The 18,491-nt window shown below is 34.7% G+C and overlaps 1 protein-coding gene across 14 annotated transcripts in view; it reads left to right on the top strand.

The window, feature by feature from the left end:
• ADCYAP1R1 (ADCYAP receptor type I) overlaps positions 1–18,491 on the top strand; it is a 143,147-nt gene that overhangs the window by 118,849 nt on the left and 5,807 nt on the right. For 4 of the 14 annotated variants that reach the window (XM_035317121.1, XM_035317125.1, XM_035317123.1 and 1 more), the window contains 5 exons: positions 567–636; positions 1,917–2,008; positions 7,440–7,481; positions 14,271–14,324; positions 17,081–17,164. In XM_035317121.1, coding sequence (XP_035173012.1) covers positions 567–636; positions 1,917–2,008; positions 7,440–7,481; positions 14,271–14,324; positions 17,081–17,164 — 342 coding nt within the window. The remainder of the gene's footprint in view (positions 1–566; positions 637–1,916; positions 2,009–7,439; positions 7,482–14,270; positions 14,325–17,080; positions 17,165–18,491) is intronic. The other 10 variants (XM_035317132.1, XM_035317129.1, XM_035317131.1 and 7 more) reach the window with 7 other exon arrangements.

The following is an 18,491-nucleotide window of genomic DNA, read 5'->3' as shown; positions in this document are numbered from 1 at the left end:
CAATTTGAAACTTCTTAGATGAATCATTGCTCCTTGGTAGGACTGACAACTCAATGACTGGAAAATCATTCCTGTGTGTGAATACAGTTGGTCCCTGCTACATTGTGGTGTCCAAGATATGTGTCAAAATCCTCTTGTCATGGTCAGGATCCAAAATTCCTATCTGCTAACCCTGGACCTTTCTTACCTGTTAACTTTGAACTCCTGCCTTTTTACCCCTTCTACAGAGATGTTGCCCAAAATGGACAGTTTTACAATTGTACTGTTTGTGGACACAGGAACATGCATAGAAGTGTTTTCCAAAATGTTTAAACTATTTAGTAAAAGGTACTATTGAAATCATAGCATATAGGTTCCAGATAAGTTGCGTAAAGTCTGTAAAAGAAAGCTTTAACAGGGACAGACTAAGGAACTTTTGAAAGTCAATAAAGTAATTTAGCTACAAGACCAACATCCCACTCTCTGCCTCCTTAAAAATGTTTGTACAGTTATTAATTTCCTTGTTGTATCTTCATCTTTTTCTTTCATTCTCTTTCCCCACCCCATTCTTTCATTACTAATTGCAGCTGCTGGGACATGAATGACAACACTGCCTTGTGGTGGGTGATCAAGGGTCCTGTGGTTGGATCAATCATGGTAAGTAACACTTGAAAGAGGTACTTCCTCAGCATTTCTGAGGGCAAATAACTGATGGAAATTTCTTCCAATGACTCCACTGCATAGTGTTCAACTGTCAACAAGGTATCTAAACTCTCTTTAGATGGTGAAGGCCTTGGGTTTTACCCAAATGATGCACAATACATACATATGGACAACTGAGAGGTATTTGGTCTCCAGGTTCTGCCCCAGGGTTAACAGGAATTTTTAAATGGCTTTGAGCTCTTCAATATAGTAAATCAAAAGCAATTTGGCTTACTGTACATAGGTATCTACATGCTAAGTTGCTCTCCACACTCCAGTGACGATATTGGGAAGGTCTCTGTTTACTGTTGTGCAAATTTAGACATCAAACTCACAGGCAGATACTTAGATATAGATGTCTTCATCAGGTGTGGTGTCTCCCCTTTTAAGTGTTTGGACAACTCTCTCAAGTACAATAACTTTCAGACATGTTAAAGGTAATTCATCTAATAACATCAGGGTTCTCCATCTACATGTAGTTTTCATATCCAGATAGAAAATTATTATTTTAAAAAAAAAAAAAAAGAAGCTGACAACTCTTTCAAAGAGAAAAAAGAAAAAAAAAAAAAAAAAAGCAAGCAAACAAACAAGCAAAACCTTAAATTTCCTGTTTTATTCTGGCCTCTGGAGTAGGTCACAGCTAAATCTGAATTCAAAACATCAAAATAAATTGCTTTTGCTCTTCTCCAAAATTTTAAAACTCTATTTGTAATGACACAATTCTCTGAAAAAAGATGATGATCAGGATGAGAAAAAAAAAAAAAAAAAAAAAGACTTAGATTCATCTCATCTTGGGACAGTTCAGCCAAGTGGAGGGAAAATGTTAAACTTGGGATTTGGGGATTTTCAGGAAATGGCAAACACTAAATTTTGTCTGAAATAAATGATGGTGGAAACATGGAAACTGGTAATCTGAGAAATGCTTTAGTTCAGACAATGGGAATTAAACACGATCAATGGACAATGACAAATGTTTAAACCTTTGTGTTTATCCTTACCTCATTCTTCTGATAAACTACATTCTTCCTTAACTTCACTGCTGCCAGGGGGATATTTTTGTCTGGAAAAAAGGGGCAATATGCCTTTTGTTAACTTAGCTAATGACCCTATAAAACTTTTAGCGTGCAGTTTGGAGAAGAACAACACAATGGAGCCAGCAAGTCCCTGTGAGAGTCTCATCTTGTGCTTGACAAAATATATCACAGTCATCATAATTTTCTCTCTTTTCCCCCTAGATAAACTTTGTGCTTTTTATTGGCATAATTGTGATACTTGTGCAGAAACTCCAGTCACCTGATATTGGAGGCAATGAATCCAGCATTTACTTGTAAGTACAAATAAAGCAGTAATCAATTTAAATTTCTAATATACACATAGGAAAAAAAAAAAAAAAAAAAAAAAAAAGACAAAAAGACAAAAAGACACCTCATCTTTAAAAGAGTCACAGACAGGATCTATTAAAAATGATTTGGTTGATTTAGATTTTTTTTATATTATTACTTCAAAAGCCACTAAAGTCCATTTTAATACTCATTTTTATCTTTAAAGCACTTAGGAAATAAATAAAAGGAAAAAAATGAAGAAAAATGTAAATACTAGATTAAAACTAATAATAATAATAATAATTCTTATTTAAAGATCAATTGTCTGTAAATTAACATACTGACCAAGCATAAATATTATTATACCCATGAGACAGTCTGCTGTGCTTCATATGTTCCAGAGATGTGGTCCAAATTTGACTGAGCACAATGAGACTTGGTAAAAAGATTTCAGGATCTTTAGACAGAATTTTATTTTAGGAAGATCTCCTGAAGTTGCTTATGTTCATTATCATGTTTCTGGTAATTTTGAATTCATTCAACCTAAGCAAATAATTCACAGCATACCAGGAATTGCTTAAAAATGCATAAGAAATCCGTTAGAAGTTTTAAGACTTTATAATTCCTGCATGCAGCCATAAAAAAATATTATATAATAATTGTGAATAACTAGTGAATGTGGCAGCACTTTTGTTTTTTCCTTGGCTTTGCAGTCCAAACGCCACACACATTTGTTTTGCAGTTTTTTATTAGCTCTGGCATTTTCTAGCACTCCTAAACATAGATAAGATTATTTCTTTGTTTGGTTTGCTAGTGAAAAAAATGCAAGTTATTCAAACAAAGAAAAATAAAATATGTCAGGGTAAAGTAGGAGACCTTTATTTTGCAATACTTTTTTTTTTTTTTTTTTTTAATTATCTCCCTAGTGATCAGTTTCACACTGAGTGTAATGATATAATTAATTTAAAAAACAATTTTCAGGTAAAACTCTGACCCCCAGCTGCCTATTTTACTTCCCTTCTCATTGTTGTTCTTCTCTGTATTTATGTGAAATGATAATATTTACATACTGAAAACACTGCCCTTGATGTTTGCTCTAAACTGTGCCATAAACAATGAGCATAAACTCAGCCATAAGCAGTGTTTAAAATTCATTCTGCAGGTTGATATTCCTCCGAATTAAAACTCAGAAGAAAGTATAGTGCATAAATTAACTGTCTCCCATGCATGGTTTGCCTACGATTTGCATGAAACCTTCCTTTGTATGTGCTTCTGGGAGGTCAGCCACTGAACCTTAGATTGTCATTGGTACCCAAGATGTGCAGGGCTAGTTCTGATTAAGACCTGTTAAGTGCATGTTTGACATCTGCTCCACATCTCTCATATATGAAGCAAAGCATGCCACAGACTCCAAAGATTTGACTAGACTATAAAATATCTTTGTCATTTTTGACCAATATGGTGACTGGGTTTTACTGATATTTTTCCTATGTGTATAGTTAGCAACCAAAACCAAGAGAAAACATCATATTTTCTGTTTCATTCGCTGCCATTATTTTTCATATTTCTTTGCAACTTTATAAATGGGTGTGTATAAATTGATCTTGCCTTTATGTATGTGTTATGAAGCGGAGTGTTGTTTATCCAAACAGATTCAACAACAGAAATGTCACACAGAAATGAAACTAATAAGCTTATGCAGATATACACCAAGCATACACATTATTTTTGCACACATATTCTGTAAAAAAAAAAAAAAAAAAAAAAAAAAAAAAGAGCCATTATAACAAAGGAAAAGGCTAGATCATAGTATGTTAATGTCACCATATTGAAGTCTCTGCAGCATATAGATTATGGTCCATATATAAGCATTTTTCATGTCTTATGTTGCTACTTCATGCTAGTGAATGCTTAAAGCTCATTTCATTATCTCTGAAATATTCAAAATACAGATGAAATATTTCCAGTACTTTCGCAGTAGACTGATAAACCCCCAAAAAAGTGCATGCTAGTAGCTATTTGTTTGAGCCTTATCTCCATGCTGATAGACTGTTTTAAGAATCCCTTTGTTGCATTCAAACTTGTGAAGTGAAATATGAATGTTTCCCCATTCTCATTTTGAAATCGCAGATATTATTTGCATGACAAAAATAGCAAACAAATAAAAATTTTTAGTAAAGTCCTTTTCCCAGCAGTATTTGGCTGAACGCTGTAGACTTCAACGGAATCGCAATCGTTGTAATGAAAAACAAAATAAAACAAGCAAAAATAAAGCAAAAAAATACAAGACAAGTAGTTTGATTTCCCATTCAATTCCCCACCAGGCCAAACTGTTCATCCAGATTTTTATTCCACAACATAATTAAATAATTAGTACATAGATCATATCAGCTACATTTGAGGAAGTGTGCTCAGCCTGTTTCTAAAGGTAATATCACGTAATAACTGAAGCAGTGATTGAGATTTACTCTTGTATCAGCCTTCCCCTCTTGGGAACAACCTTTAAGCCAGGACTTCCATCACCATTAGCTGAGCATGGGCAACCAAGGCTCCAGAGAGCTCTTCACTGGATCCACCTCAGTGCAAAGTTGTAAAGGATCATTTAAACCTTCTGCAATTGTTTAATTTACACCATCTGACCTTGCACTGGTGCAGATGAAAAATGCTGACACAATCCCTTGCTTTTCCTTCAATGTGAGGGTAAATACTGCCACATCATGGTGATAACAAGAAATTTAAATCACAGTTTAGTAGTGTTTGTAGTGATCATGTACCTGTTAGGCTAAAATGAGGCATATAAGGAAATGTTTTGTTTTTTTTTTTTACATCAGAGTCTTCATATGCTTCAGATTCAAAAATTATATTGAAATTTGACCTCTGACTCCTGAGAAATTGCCTGTAAATAATCTGCCATCAGATTATGATCTAATGTGACAAAGATTATAAGCCATTATTTTGTCTACTATACACCTGTGACTCAGGAAATCTTTTTGTTTTTTTTTCCTTTTTTTTTTTGTTTGTTTGTTTGTTTGTTTGTTTGTTTTGTTTTGTTTTGTTTTGTTTAAAAAAGGACAAAAATAATAATTTATTTTTTGACATCAGAGAGGATTTATTTTCTTCTTACATATATAATATATGTTCAGGTTTAAGAGCTTTTAATGATTATAGGAAAATTTGCATCCAGTTCTATTTTATAGACACGGAGGTCATGATTCTGCAGATCACTTAAGCCTGTATTTTAATTTACTAGCCTTAGGGATGTGCTTAAATTCAAAGATTAATTATATATTATTATCACATTGCATTCACTATTAAAAATTCCCACTACTGAAGTTAGCTTCAAGCTATGACAGGAACACAACAGAAGATTGCACTACTGGGGAGCTAATGCTTAATTAACATAGTGTAGCCACTAGAGATTGCAAGACTTGCTTTTAAAAAATAATAATAATTTGTATAATCTGCAGCACAATAATGAGAGCTTCACTCCCATAAAAATTTAGTGTGCCTCTACAAACCTTCCCTATGATTAATACATGTATTAGCCTTTTCCTTTAGGCTGACAAAAACTTGGAAACATGTAGCTAATTTCTAATGTTTTTCTACAGTAGTCAAATGCTTTAGTTATCGTAAAATTCCGTTTTATCAACTTGTATGTTCAATCATTCATTACCAGTCTCATGGCTAACTGGTCTTTCATCACACATTTAGTTTCCCTCTAAGCTGTCTGCATGCTGCTTATTTCATTCCAGACCAAATTGCTGAAAATGTGTCAGATTGTAAGAGAATAACTCTGTTCTTGCTTTACTGATATTTTTTATTTTAGATAGAAACTCCTTATGTTTGAAATGACGGGGGGTTAGATTCATCAAAAATATCTAAGCAGCTGAGGTAGGATTTAAAAAAAAAGAAAAAAAAAAAAAAGCTACACTTTTTAAATTTGATTTTAGGATTCCTTTTTATTATTTTTCCCTAAGAATTGTAAGCAGCTTTTATACTTTCTCCCAGTAGTCAGAATAGTCTTTTGTCAGAATAATTTTTTTTTTTTTTTTTTTTTTTTTACTTTTAAGTGTTAGGAGGGGGTAGGGGGGTAGCCAAAGTCATCAAAAAGGACATATCTTCATTGCTTGTACCATGCTCTCGTTTCAGTTAATCTCAGTTAATTCAGTTAATGTCAATCCTGAATAATTCCAGCAAATTAAGTAACAAAACAAAACAAACCCAGTAATGCACATGCAATAGATTTTCTTTTTCTTTTTTTTTTTTTTTTTTTTTTTTTCCTGAGTGGAAAGTTCTGAGATCCTGGGGTGCTAGAAAATCAAAAAGTGACACAGATTGTATTCCTGGTACAATTAAGACAGCTATATGCATATTCCAAATAGGTCTCTGGCCCCAGCTGGTAAATGAATTCCATAAAGAATTTTAGTTTATTATGGTTATGATCATGACATACTTAATCCTATAGTACAAAAGTGTTTGTATCTGTGTATTCAATCCAGGTAGATTGCTTATTGGGCTTCCAAACAGAAGACACATCCTGATTCTTACCCATATCCACTTGTGTAGTTTGCAAGTATTTTGAAGAGGTAGTAAATTATTTAGGGACACTATTACATCATATCCTGAAAGTGAAGTAGCAGCACATCAGAAGTTCATAAATCCAATATTAACATGCACCGGAAACATACCTAAGGACTAGAAACACCTATTCACAACCCTACTGAATCTGGCTCAACACAGTGTGTCACATCAGACCCATGCTGTATGGATGGATTTTCATACATCAGTCCCTGAATTCCAGTTTTAAGAAACAATTAATAAGTTATTCTGGCAAAGCTTCGTTATTTGTCTTGGGAGAAATCAAGCCAATAGTGTGTAATTTGGTATGTCAGACTCTACTTTCAGACATCTCAGCTTGAGTCAAGTTGTTGTAGAGAGAGTACATTCACCCATTAAATATATATATATATATATAATCCTCTAGCAATGCTTACACAAACTTAAATCCAGGCTACTATTTTCAGAAGCAATGTTTAAAGCTTCATTATAGACAGATCATCTAATGATATCACTACCAGAAAACAATACAGTAATTAAGTAGGTATGCATGGTGAAGATGCATGCTGGAATAACCTTTAAGATTAAAAAGGCCCAAACATTTCCATCAAGTCTGCTTATTTATTCATTTCCAAGGATCAAAGCACATTTGACTGAAAAAAAAAAGCTTCTTTTTTTTTATTTTCTTGTCCTTTTTTTTTTTTTTAATTTTTATTTGGTCATGAATAGTATAACCTGGGAGGGGAAAGCTTGTTTCTGCTTTTGCCTTAACAGATTCTTCATCATAAATTTTGTATCACATGTTGAAAACTCAATGAAAAAGAAAATAAACCCCACAAATACCTAGCTAATTCAGGTCTATGTCATTCCTCCAATCAGCATCTTGCTGGAAAGAAAGGAGAAACATGGCATATATCATAGGTAGGTATGATTTTACATACGGTGCAACCTAGAGGGTTAGGGCAGGAGAAGCAATGTCGTGACACAAATGTTTTGGTAAACAACACTCCTCTGCAGTTCACCTACAAAGTCACTGGACACTGATTCATTCTACTACTGCTTTGTCTTGCTACAAGTGCTTAGACTGCTGGCATTAATAATTATTGACAGGGTCTTAATGGCAAGAAGTCTCATTTCTGACAGGAAAATGACAGACGGTAGATGAACGGTGTATTTTTTAGCATAGCACTTTAATTTCCTAATGCCAGGTTCTGTCAGTTGAGTGCTGGAATGCCCACTAACACAACAATGAAGGGGACTCATGTCCCTTTGCTAACCCATTTCTATCATAAAAAAAAATAAAATGGAAAACATAGACAAGGATAATTTGGTGTCAGTGCGTAATCACCAGGAACCTAGTTCTCGTTCCTAAGAAATACCAGGAAAGCAGATGTTTACTACTGTGATTCTTAAGACTAATTCTCTATTAATTTATTTAATATTCTAGAGAAAATGTTTGCATTCACAACTACTATACTTTTCATTGACGTTTCCCAAGAAAAACAATTTGGGGAGTTGTTTTTTTGTTTTGCTTTGTTTTGTTTTGGGGGGTTGCCTTTGTTTTCATTTATTAGTTTTTGTTTTCCCCCCCCCCCCCCCCCCCCCCCCCCCCCCCCAAATATAAAAAAAAAAATTTTCGGGTGGGGATGTAAAAAAAAAAAAAAAAAAAAAAAAGAATATATTCCTTAGGAATATAAGATCATATAGGATATGTACCATAATTAACAAGAATATAATTGCACAGGGATTTATTTATTTTCAGATAAAATAGTTGAAAATCCTGTTCTGCTTTGATTATTTATCTACAGTTTTACTCTGGTCTCAAAAAGTATAAAGCCAATCAGCAAAGCATATATAGTGTGTTTATAATTCTTCTGTAAGGTGTTATTTCTGTTGAACAGCTAAGGGTCTGATGCAAAAAGGGGGTTACTTAAAATCCCCCCAGATGCCTGTGGCAGGTAGAGGAGGTTAAGCTTGGTCTTCTGTTTTCAAATCTGTCTTCCCAACCACAAGGCCATCCTTTTATCCAGTACGCATCTTTTCAGTTCTTACAGTGATGATGGGATCAGGCCTAAATATATCCACCTTGATAGAGGTTTTGTTTGTTTTTTGATTTTCCTGAGGAAATTATTACTACTATAAGAGCAAATTACTATTTCTGAAAGGAATTCCATCCACTTCCAGTGATATACAAATATTTTCTGGAGCTTTGACAGGCTCTGATTTTGAAATCACTGATCACAAAACTTGTTTATTGTGGTTGCAAGAACCTCTGTGATTAATACAATGTTTAAAAATGCTCTGCTTCTGCAATTTCAAGTTCTTAGAAGGTGGTTAGAGTGGAAGTCCATTGTGTCTTGGCCTGCACAGGTGATACCTGTATACTGGAAGCTGATGATCATTTTTATTTTGAAATAGTAATGAAAAATAGGAAGACTCTCTCTTTAAACACTATTTGTGCACATTGTTGTAAGGTATTTTCAAGGGTAAGTTTATTGTTTCAATGGTTATACAGGCAGAGGAAATGATACACCTCTGATTTCTGTGGTTCATGAATTAGCTATTTTGAAATCTGTTTAAGTTTCTTGCTTAACAGTTCTCTAACAATGACTCAGAATTCCCACATGACTCCATCACTCCCTGAGGCTGTCTCAGAGAATGAAGTTCTCTGTCCACAGACTGTCCTAAATGTGCAAACAACAGACTTTTTTTTCCTTACCTGTTACAAGAGCAAGACATGAACTGAAAAAGAGCATGTTTGCATTAAAAGAGAGGCCACTAATGGATGGTTCTTCTTTAGAACGATTAAGATATTCAGATCAGTGAGAGTGAGGACAATATTGTGTTAAATTCAAGAGTGTAGTTCTCTTGATAGGAATGATGTTTCTTCTGTATTTTTAAGAAGAAACGGTAGTATAAAGCTTGATGTTCTCTCAACAGTTCCATCAAAAGCTGGATTACCACTAAACCCTGTTGCCAAGATTATCTTGGTGAAAAAAACAAAAACAAACAAACAAACAAACAACAACAACAAAAAAACTCTTCTGAATTCCTATTGAAAAAAATGTTAGTAGCAAACATTTGTACAGTTGCTTCTTTTTTTTCTTCCTTTTTTTTTCTTTTCTTTTGAGACCTTAATGTCTTTCAAACCCTGTACCTAAAATCTTGCGGCTTGAATATCATAGTTGGTATGAAACTAGGAAACAGCACTCATAACAACTGAAGGCTCAAGTCAGTATTATTTATGTGTGTATGGTCCATGAGTGTGTACATAAGTAAATATAGGTCTTTACCTACAGTGCTGTTTGAAATGCTCTAACTATGTAAAGTAGTTCCAGCACTGCTTTTGAAAAGACCACAAATACTTTAGCAATGTGCACAATATAAAACTTCTTCCTTTAATAGGAAACCAATTATACTAACTAAACCCTCTGTAATATCACTTTTGCCATACATTCAAGTTCACTAATTAGCAAAAATAAGGTAGGCTTCCTAAAGGAAATGGTGTACAGATCTCAAATGTGTTTCTAAAGTCACTGCACCTCACTGAAGCGAATAACCTAATTTTGATCTACATTGATAAATGTTAGTGGTCACTGAGATCAGCAGGAGAGAAGAATGTCTGGTGCGAAAGGCAATGTGTCTTCACGAATTACCCATAAATTTGAGAGCAGTGTTATATCCTTTAATTTGTTCAGTAGGGAAGATAATTTTGATAATTTTGAAGATTCAGATCATTTTTCAGAAAACTTAACTTGGAAGTTGAAATGGGAGCATTCAAATAATATCATTCTAGCTGTTTTTCACTGTCCTTCCTGCACTGCTAATAGCTATGTTAGTTGTTTTAAGGCATTGTTACACTGAAAGGGAAAAACTTGGAATTTTATTTGTCCCAAGTCAGTTTGCACCTTTGTTTCTTGGAATTTACTTAGTGTAAAAGTAAAAACAAAGTTGAAGCAACTGGTAATGCAGCAGTTGTTAAAAGACTGCAGAGAATGGGGAATAATTCTGACATCTCTGATCTTGAACGTGCTTTCAATTTATGTCAAAGCTTGATGAACACCAGCATCCATGGTCTTCCTTTCACGTTTTGCTGCCATTCACATTTTTGCCTCTACCATATAAGAACAAAAGGAGTTTAATTTTCCCTCAGTGTCTCTGCTTCTCCTTACCATTGATTTCTTGTGTTTCACTTCAGCAACTAACATGCTTCACATTCAGTAGTTTTGGTTTTATGTCTGAAGAATTAGACATCTCCTTCCTTAGAGAAGGAGATTCTCCAAAGAAGTAGATGGTCCTTAGAGCCTGAGGTATGGAAGGGACAAGAAAGAAAGTGTTGAAAGAATTAGATTTCCTTCTTTTATTTTTTAACCTGGAAGGGCAAACTGCTCATGAGGCTTTTTAAACTGCTATTGTGCATAACAGTAGCCATGTGGTGCTAACTGGATAACTGGTTAATTCCCCCCAAACAATTTTTTCTTGCCTTGGATAATATGAACACACACTTAAAGGCCACCAAGTTACAATGGCTTAATATTGAATTCAGTCTTAGTGAAGGTGGTTTAAGCAAATGTACTCTACCTCACAATTTGGCCAGTCTAAGGTCGTACATATGGCTTACATCATAGTTTTAGAACTCCAGCTCCTGTGCATCAGTGTTGTTACAGAGAGAGGTTCTGAACTGTAATTTGTCTTACTCCAATTGAAATCACTGGTGTTGTTCAGATGATTAAATGCCTGAGAGCCCAAGCCTTTTTCACTAAGGAGGAGCCAAAGGTTTTTTCACTAAGGAGGGTTAAGGAGATGGGTTGAAACTTGGATCCTTCCCCACAGGGATATTCTGAAATATGTAAGGCAGGTGAAGCACAGCAACATAACTGAAGCCTCAGAGCTCCAATGTAGCTACACCAATGCTGAGCTTTGCTGGCTGACCAGACTAAGACCTGTCGATAATGTTTGAATGTCCATTTTATTCTGCCTGACTGAGACAATAAACACACTGCAGGTTTTACTTGTTTATGTGTTTTAAAGATTATGAGGCATAAGATAATCATATTCTCAGATGTTTAATGGCTGGCTTTGGGCATATATAGTCATATTAGTATAGTATATACTAATTAGCAAAGTATATACATATAGTATATATTGTTTCAAGCAGTAAACCTAAATTGAAAACCATTTAAGAATCTTGTTTGATGTGGTACATTTTTCTCACTAAACACAATATTGTCTCCTCCCTAGTAATGTTAATGCACCTCCATCAGAATTATTCCATCGTGCATGACATTAAGTTATATTCTAGAGTCTGTGAGAATAACCTATCATGTGGAAGTAGAATCTGAGTTAATATAGAAGAAGGATGAGGACATATAATTTTGAAGTTACATTTCATTTGAAGTATATTTTTTGATGGAAGTATTCTACCCTTTACTACCTGTTTTCTTCTCTAGAACACAGATAAACTTTAAACTTTACCTCTTTACTTTTTGACCTTTGAGTTTAAACAATTGCTTTCTTTATCCTTGGATGACCACCCATATAGACGTTAGCAAAGTCAAGAATGAACAAGGTAGAGTTGACTTTTGTCTCTCTTTATCGACTCTGTTTCATCTTCAAGCTTCAGTTCTGGAAAAAAAATATTGGCCAAGAAGTTTCAGTTTTAATTAATTTTTGTTAAACATCTATTTTCAACTGTATATATAGTCCGCAAACAATAATCTGGTCTCATCCCCTGTAGAAGTAGAGGTTTCCTCACAAACATACAATTTCCATGTCAATTTTATTTATTTATTTATTTATTTATTTATTTGACTTACCATGCTAGCTTTCAGTTTCAGTGATTAGATCTATCTTTGGCGGAAATAAAGTGTACACTCATGTAGAAATTTTTCTCCATGTGTTCTTTGTACATGGAAGCTTTGAAATGCATAGGACACTCTTGTGAGAATTCCTGCATAAAAAAGTCTGAAGCTCATTGCCTTTCATAGATTCATAGACACAAAAAGTGAAAATCTTCTTTATGTTCCTACAAATCACTAGGAAAAGAATAAAAATAAAAATCTACTGAACTGTGCGATATCCTCTTACTCAGAAAATAAAATAATAATAATAATAATAACCTCCTACATGTTAAACTGATGGAAGAGCTCTCAAAGAATAAGAGACCGTAAATAAATAAATAAATAGAAATAAAAATCTACCACCCAATGAAGTTAATTGATCCAATGTGTTTGTACAAAGACTGAAAAGGTGATGTAACACTTTGCCTCATTTATCCAAACTTGTTTTCAGTTTATTCCCATGTGTCAGAAGATGACTTTGGAATACCTCAGACCCCTTAGAGATATCAGAAGAAAGATTTTTAGTTTGGTGGTTTCAGGAGTCTAAAGTAGAACTATAGATAACTAGACTAAGACATCTTCAAAACATGACTAGACTAGGACTTTTGGACTTGTTTTCAATTGCAGAATAGAGAAACAACAATACTTTTTACTGAGAGCACAACAATGGTTGTACATTTAGAAAGACAGCATGGGATCCAACTGACTTAATAGGTGAATCATACTGGTCTCCTTCTGTAGTCAATAGAGATCTACCCAGTTCATTGAATAAGATCCTTGGTTACCATTCATTTCATTATAAACAAGATGTTTAAAAGAGGTCAGACAAATCTTATTTTATGGTCTGTTTCTCACCACTGACTGCAGAGTATGGGATGACAGGGTTAGAAGCAGATATCTATGTTACAAACTGCAAAAGTTACATGAGATGAAACTAAATAACAACTCTGCTGAGAAGCATCCACACTTTTTATTCTGTCTGAATGAGAAAAGTGAATGAGTCTACTAGCACGCAATGGGTTAGTGCCCACATTCACTGCAGGAGGGTAGAATTGTACAGTCTTTGTTTTCTGCCCACATCTGATCTGTAAATACAGGATTTCTGTAAAGGTAGCTTGTGTTTAGACCAGTAAAAATGTCAAGGTTGGAGAAATCTTTAGCTATTGAGTAGCAAGGAAAGGATTTCCCACAACCTATAGCAGTATCAGACATACATATTAGATGATACGGCTGCATTTTTCAGTTTTTTCCACTCTCTCTCCCATACAGTCTTTCAACTTTCACTTTGGTTAACTTTTACTGTATTTTCAGCAGTTATTTCATTGGTTTGTTTCTACATTTATTCCCTACTGCTACATATTTTATTTTTCTTTTTCAGTGACCAGGTTGCCAATCCTATTTGGAGTAAGGTTACGTAGAATTATTTGAGCAGGGTGCACAAAGGCTATTAATGAGGCACAGTACTAAATTCTGTTAATCAAATTCTACCTTTGTTATGTTTTCCCAGAAACTCTACCTTCAGCATATTCAGAGACAACCCACAAACTTTGCCTTTCCCTGTGTGCTATTAATGACCAAAACTGAGAGCCCTGATTTTTCATTATGTATCTACAAGGACTTGGTAAAAATGCATAATGTCACTCCCCTGAAAAAACATACTCATTTTACTTCTCTTAAGCATCTCTGAGAAACCTACAAAGTCTTTAGGACTGAATTGCAACTACTTTTGCCTCAAATTTGTGAACTCTCTCATTTGCATTAACTTGCTAGACGTAAGGTGTTCAGTCTGACAAGATGGTCTTCAGCCACATCATACATCACTCATTTCATCCTGGGAATGTTTAACTTTTTCTTTCCCCTTCCACCCTAGCACCCTCCCTCTTCCTCCCAGATGCAGCTGCAGTCCATGCACAGGACACATGCGGTGAGACTCAGCTTGTTTGCCTTTAGCTGTCTAAAGTCTCGTATTTAATCTAAGCAGTCTAGTTGTTGTCTATGGTCAAACCGAGAGACCAGGGCACCTGTCCATAAGACAATGCATCCCGTATGTCCTAGATGCCTCTGTTGCATAGATTAGACCAACCTCTGGAAGTGCCTGTTTCTTTCCATGATTGAGTGAGTTAAAGATGATAGTTCAGTTTAAATTATTCTTAGATGCATATAGTTAGACGTGACCAGTTCCATTTTGTGTGTGCCTACAGAAATCTGAGGCTTCTGCCCTAATTCATGTAATGTCTTGATATCCATGATCTCATTTATATTATTTTTCTCTTATTTAGTTATTTTTCCTCCTTTTCATTTCTTTCTGATCCATGCCTCCTCTGTCCTTTCTCTTTCTCCATTTCTTTCTATTGATGTTTCAACTTTGCTTGAAAATAAATTAATAAATAATAATAATAATAGCAAAGTGAAAAGAAAAAGGAAGAAAACTCCCATCAATTCTATATTCTGAAGATTTTAAGTGACTTTAAAATATCTAACATCAGGGAGATGATTAGATAAATTAGATATGATGGCAGAAAAACGTTAACATCATGCTAAAATACCAGCATTTTCCTAAGAAATGCTTTCCATCATAAGGCAAAATAAAGCTTACCCTTATTCACTGTAGAGTAGCAGTTATTTCTTAGATAGTTTTTTTTTTTTTTTTTTTTTAGAATCAAGTCTTACCTTTTTGATAATTATATGAGAAAACCAAATGCTGTTATATTAGTTCTACTCACTATAATGGAAGTCAATCCTTGCCAAATAAAACAGGGCATAATCAGTAAAGGAATGAGTTATAATCAGTGACGATTTTTTTTTCCAGATTACCTGTGCAACATCAAGCATGTCAGTGAAGAAAACAATCTGCTACTATACCCCATAACTAAATTTTTTTGAAGTGATTATTGTTTTTTAGGTAGTTCATTTTCAGATTACGTACCCTAAAATGCCTTCATAAACACCATTTTTCAGCTGGGCAGCCCTCTTGTGGTAAAAGTTGTCCTGATAATTTTCTGCTGTTTCAACTCAGGTGATCCAAGAATGAGACACTCAAAATCCAGCCACTTTTGAAAGTCTTAGCCATTGTAAAAAAGGAACTTTCTCTGAAGTTCTCTAAAACTTTCATTGCTGTTTTTAATCAGTATTAAATATCAATTAAAGCACAACTCAGTTCTGTAAAAGACAGAAGGAATGCAAAATTTTATCACAGAAATGATTCTGTAAAAGGAACAGTCATTTTCGTATTTACTTCAACTTCATACAAGAGATTTTTTTTTTCTTTTTGCAAGTTGAAACATGGTTGTTTCTTCTATCTGCTAGATGTTTGCATTCCATGACACTGTAACTTTTCCAGCCCTTAAGCTATAGTCTCTATAGTCTCTAATAGAAATGTAAATTTTTGATTACCCCACAGGAAAACAAAACAAAACAAAACAACAACAAAAAAAGCAATTCCATTAAATGGGATTGGCTTAAAAGTGTTAACAGTAGGGAGAAATTTAATCTGTTTTCAACTTAGTTTATTATACTGTTAGAGTCAACAAAGATTTAGTCAGGATAGTTATTGGAGTTTTCTATTCAACCCATCCTAAAGTGGACATCTAAAATAGATCAGATATACCCTGACCAACAAGTATGTACTTCTCACTTGACCATCCCTCTGATGATTCTCAATGGACCAATTCATGTCCAGTTTACTTAGACATCAGTACTGTAAATATCCAAGTTTCACTGAGGTGAATTCCACTAAAATAACCATGTGTTGAAAACAAAACAAAACAAACAATCAAATAGACATCCCCCCATATACCTCAACAACAAATTCCTATTTTTAATTCTCATGGTTTATTTTTTTCAGTCTGACATAGCAGATAAAACATATCTATCCCTCAGATCCTTCAAAATGCTTTCCCATGTTGTTTCAAGATTACTGTTCTTAACAGCTGATTCGGATTAGCCTCTGTATGGTTAATTTTTAATATACTCTTCCCAATCTCCATAGCTCCTTCTAGAGTACAACATGTAGGGATCACAGTTCTGGTCTATCATATATGAGCCTGCTGCTTATACAACCCCACCTGTCTTAATGTGCTGGACAAAAAATAAAGTGTATCTCTGAATTAGCATTGAGACATAGTTTCTATACTGAACTCCCTTCTTCATGCATCAAGGAAGCTGAGCAAAGAAGTGCTTTGGTGTCCTTAGTAGTAATCTTCATTAAAAAGAAGGGACTCACACCACCTTGGGTACTTACACATGAAAATGAAGAAAATGTGACCCAGCTTCACCTTAGATTAATTTCCATCCTACAAGTTTATGTTACTATTTAATTGTTCTCCACAAGTGTGCAGCCAACTTTCATTTAATATATTGTTCTGTTACCCTCTGTACACTACCAGACTGCAAAAGTCATGTGTATTTTGGATACGTAAAACTGCCCGCCTGCCTCCAGGTTGTTTGATCTTTGGTTTGTCTGTGAATCGACACATCCCAGTTGCCAGTGACACCCAATGCATTTTTTTTTAATCTTATTTCTTTATTTTTGCTTCAGTCAAGCAGCTGGTTTGTGTTGTAACTTCATTCTGTCATGTCCGCTTTCCATCTTTGTGATGTGTCTCATGAAATGTGTTGAAAGTGACCTACCTTGGCCTGTTCACAATATGCTGAAAAAAATGCTAATCTTGTCATATTTAGCAGCTGCGTTCAGAAATGCTACTGTAAGCCTAAGAGGGCTAACCAGCACTCTTGCAAGATGTCAGAACTATCAACCATTACCCTGTAAGTGTACGCGATCCTGTAACATTACTGTGTTTGTATGAAGCATGTTGCAAGTAAATGATTTAATATTACCAGAGGGGTAGTAACTGAAGAGCAAGCATTCATTTAGTTCTTGTTGCATGTAGAATTTTTTGTTGTTCTGTGCTTTTGCTGATGCACCTTGATCAAGGATTTAAAAGCGTTTTTTTTTTTTTTTTTTTTTTTTTTTGAAATTTTGTAATTACCACTGATGTTATTTATGGTTTTGGATAGTGTCTCTGTAGAAACTATTAATAGCTACTCTTCATTATACAGCAAAGCGGTGTTCTTCTCTGGTCATTCTGAGAGGGAATGTTTCACCTGACATTTTGCTATAACAATAGGGGTAGGGTAGGGCAAGATTGAGTGAATCAGACATTCAGTTGGTGTACAAGTCTGTTGAACTGAGTGAGGTTTGTCAGTACACATGAAGGGATGACGAAAAGTATACATGAAGGGATGAGGAAAAAATTGTCTTTTTGTTTAGAGACAAGAACTAATAATGTTTTCATAGTGCATCTCACTCTCTGTTACTTGTGCAAGAAGCCCACGGGATTCATTTAGATGAGACATGTACCTTTCAGAAATCTTATACTCTATACTTTCTGATGAACATTCCCTTTAATTTTATAGCAGGCTTATGAGAGTAAATCAACACTCTCAGGTATCTCCGGCTGCACTGATCCACAAGTACGGCATTTTGCTGAAGGATAGTATTTGCTGACATCGTTAAGGAAAACAAATTGTTTAGTAACTTACAGCTCTGTATTTTGCTATGTCTTCTTACTAACAAAACCCATTTGAAGCATGAATATAAGCTTCCCCTGTTTGTGATTCTACATCTCCTCAAGGTATTTAAAAAATAGATCACTGACAATACTCAAAAGATTCACTCAACAGACAGATGTCATGCAAAAACAGGTGGAAAGAACAGACACTAGTAAAGAGGCAGGCAGCAGGTACATTTTCAGCATGGAAAGAAGCTTGAAATCTAAGAAAAGTAGTGGCAAAACTAGGATGTACATTTAGGAGGAGATACATTTAAATATGAGATTCTCCTCTTAACCTACAGCCTGATGCAATATAGAGTTCATGTTGGGCCTTTGTAGGGAAACAAACTTCATATTAAGTACAGTACTTCACAAAGACGGAGGACTGACAGCTGCCAAAGGTGGAATTCTCCACTAAGTCAGTGGTAGGGAGAGTTCAGCCTAAACAGGAGGCCAGAAAAATTATACATTTGGGGGGGCCCCCCCCCAGGCAATAAACAAATAAATAAATAAATAAATAAATAAATAAATTATACTGT

The sequence above is a fragment of the Oxyura jamaicensis genome, chromosome 2 (genome assembly GCF_011077185.1).
Source record: "Oxyura jamaicensis isolate SHBP4307 breed ruddy duck chromosome 2, BPBGC_Ojam_1.0, whole genome shotgun sequence".
Taxonomy (NCBI): Eukaryota; Metazoa; Chordata; class Aves; order Anseriformes; family Anatidae; genus Oxyura; species Oxyura jamaicensis.
The sequence above is the reverse complement of the archived record's forward strand: the minus strand, read 5'-3'. Positions and strand labels throughout refer to the sequence as shown.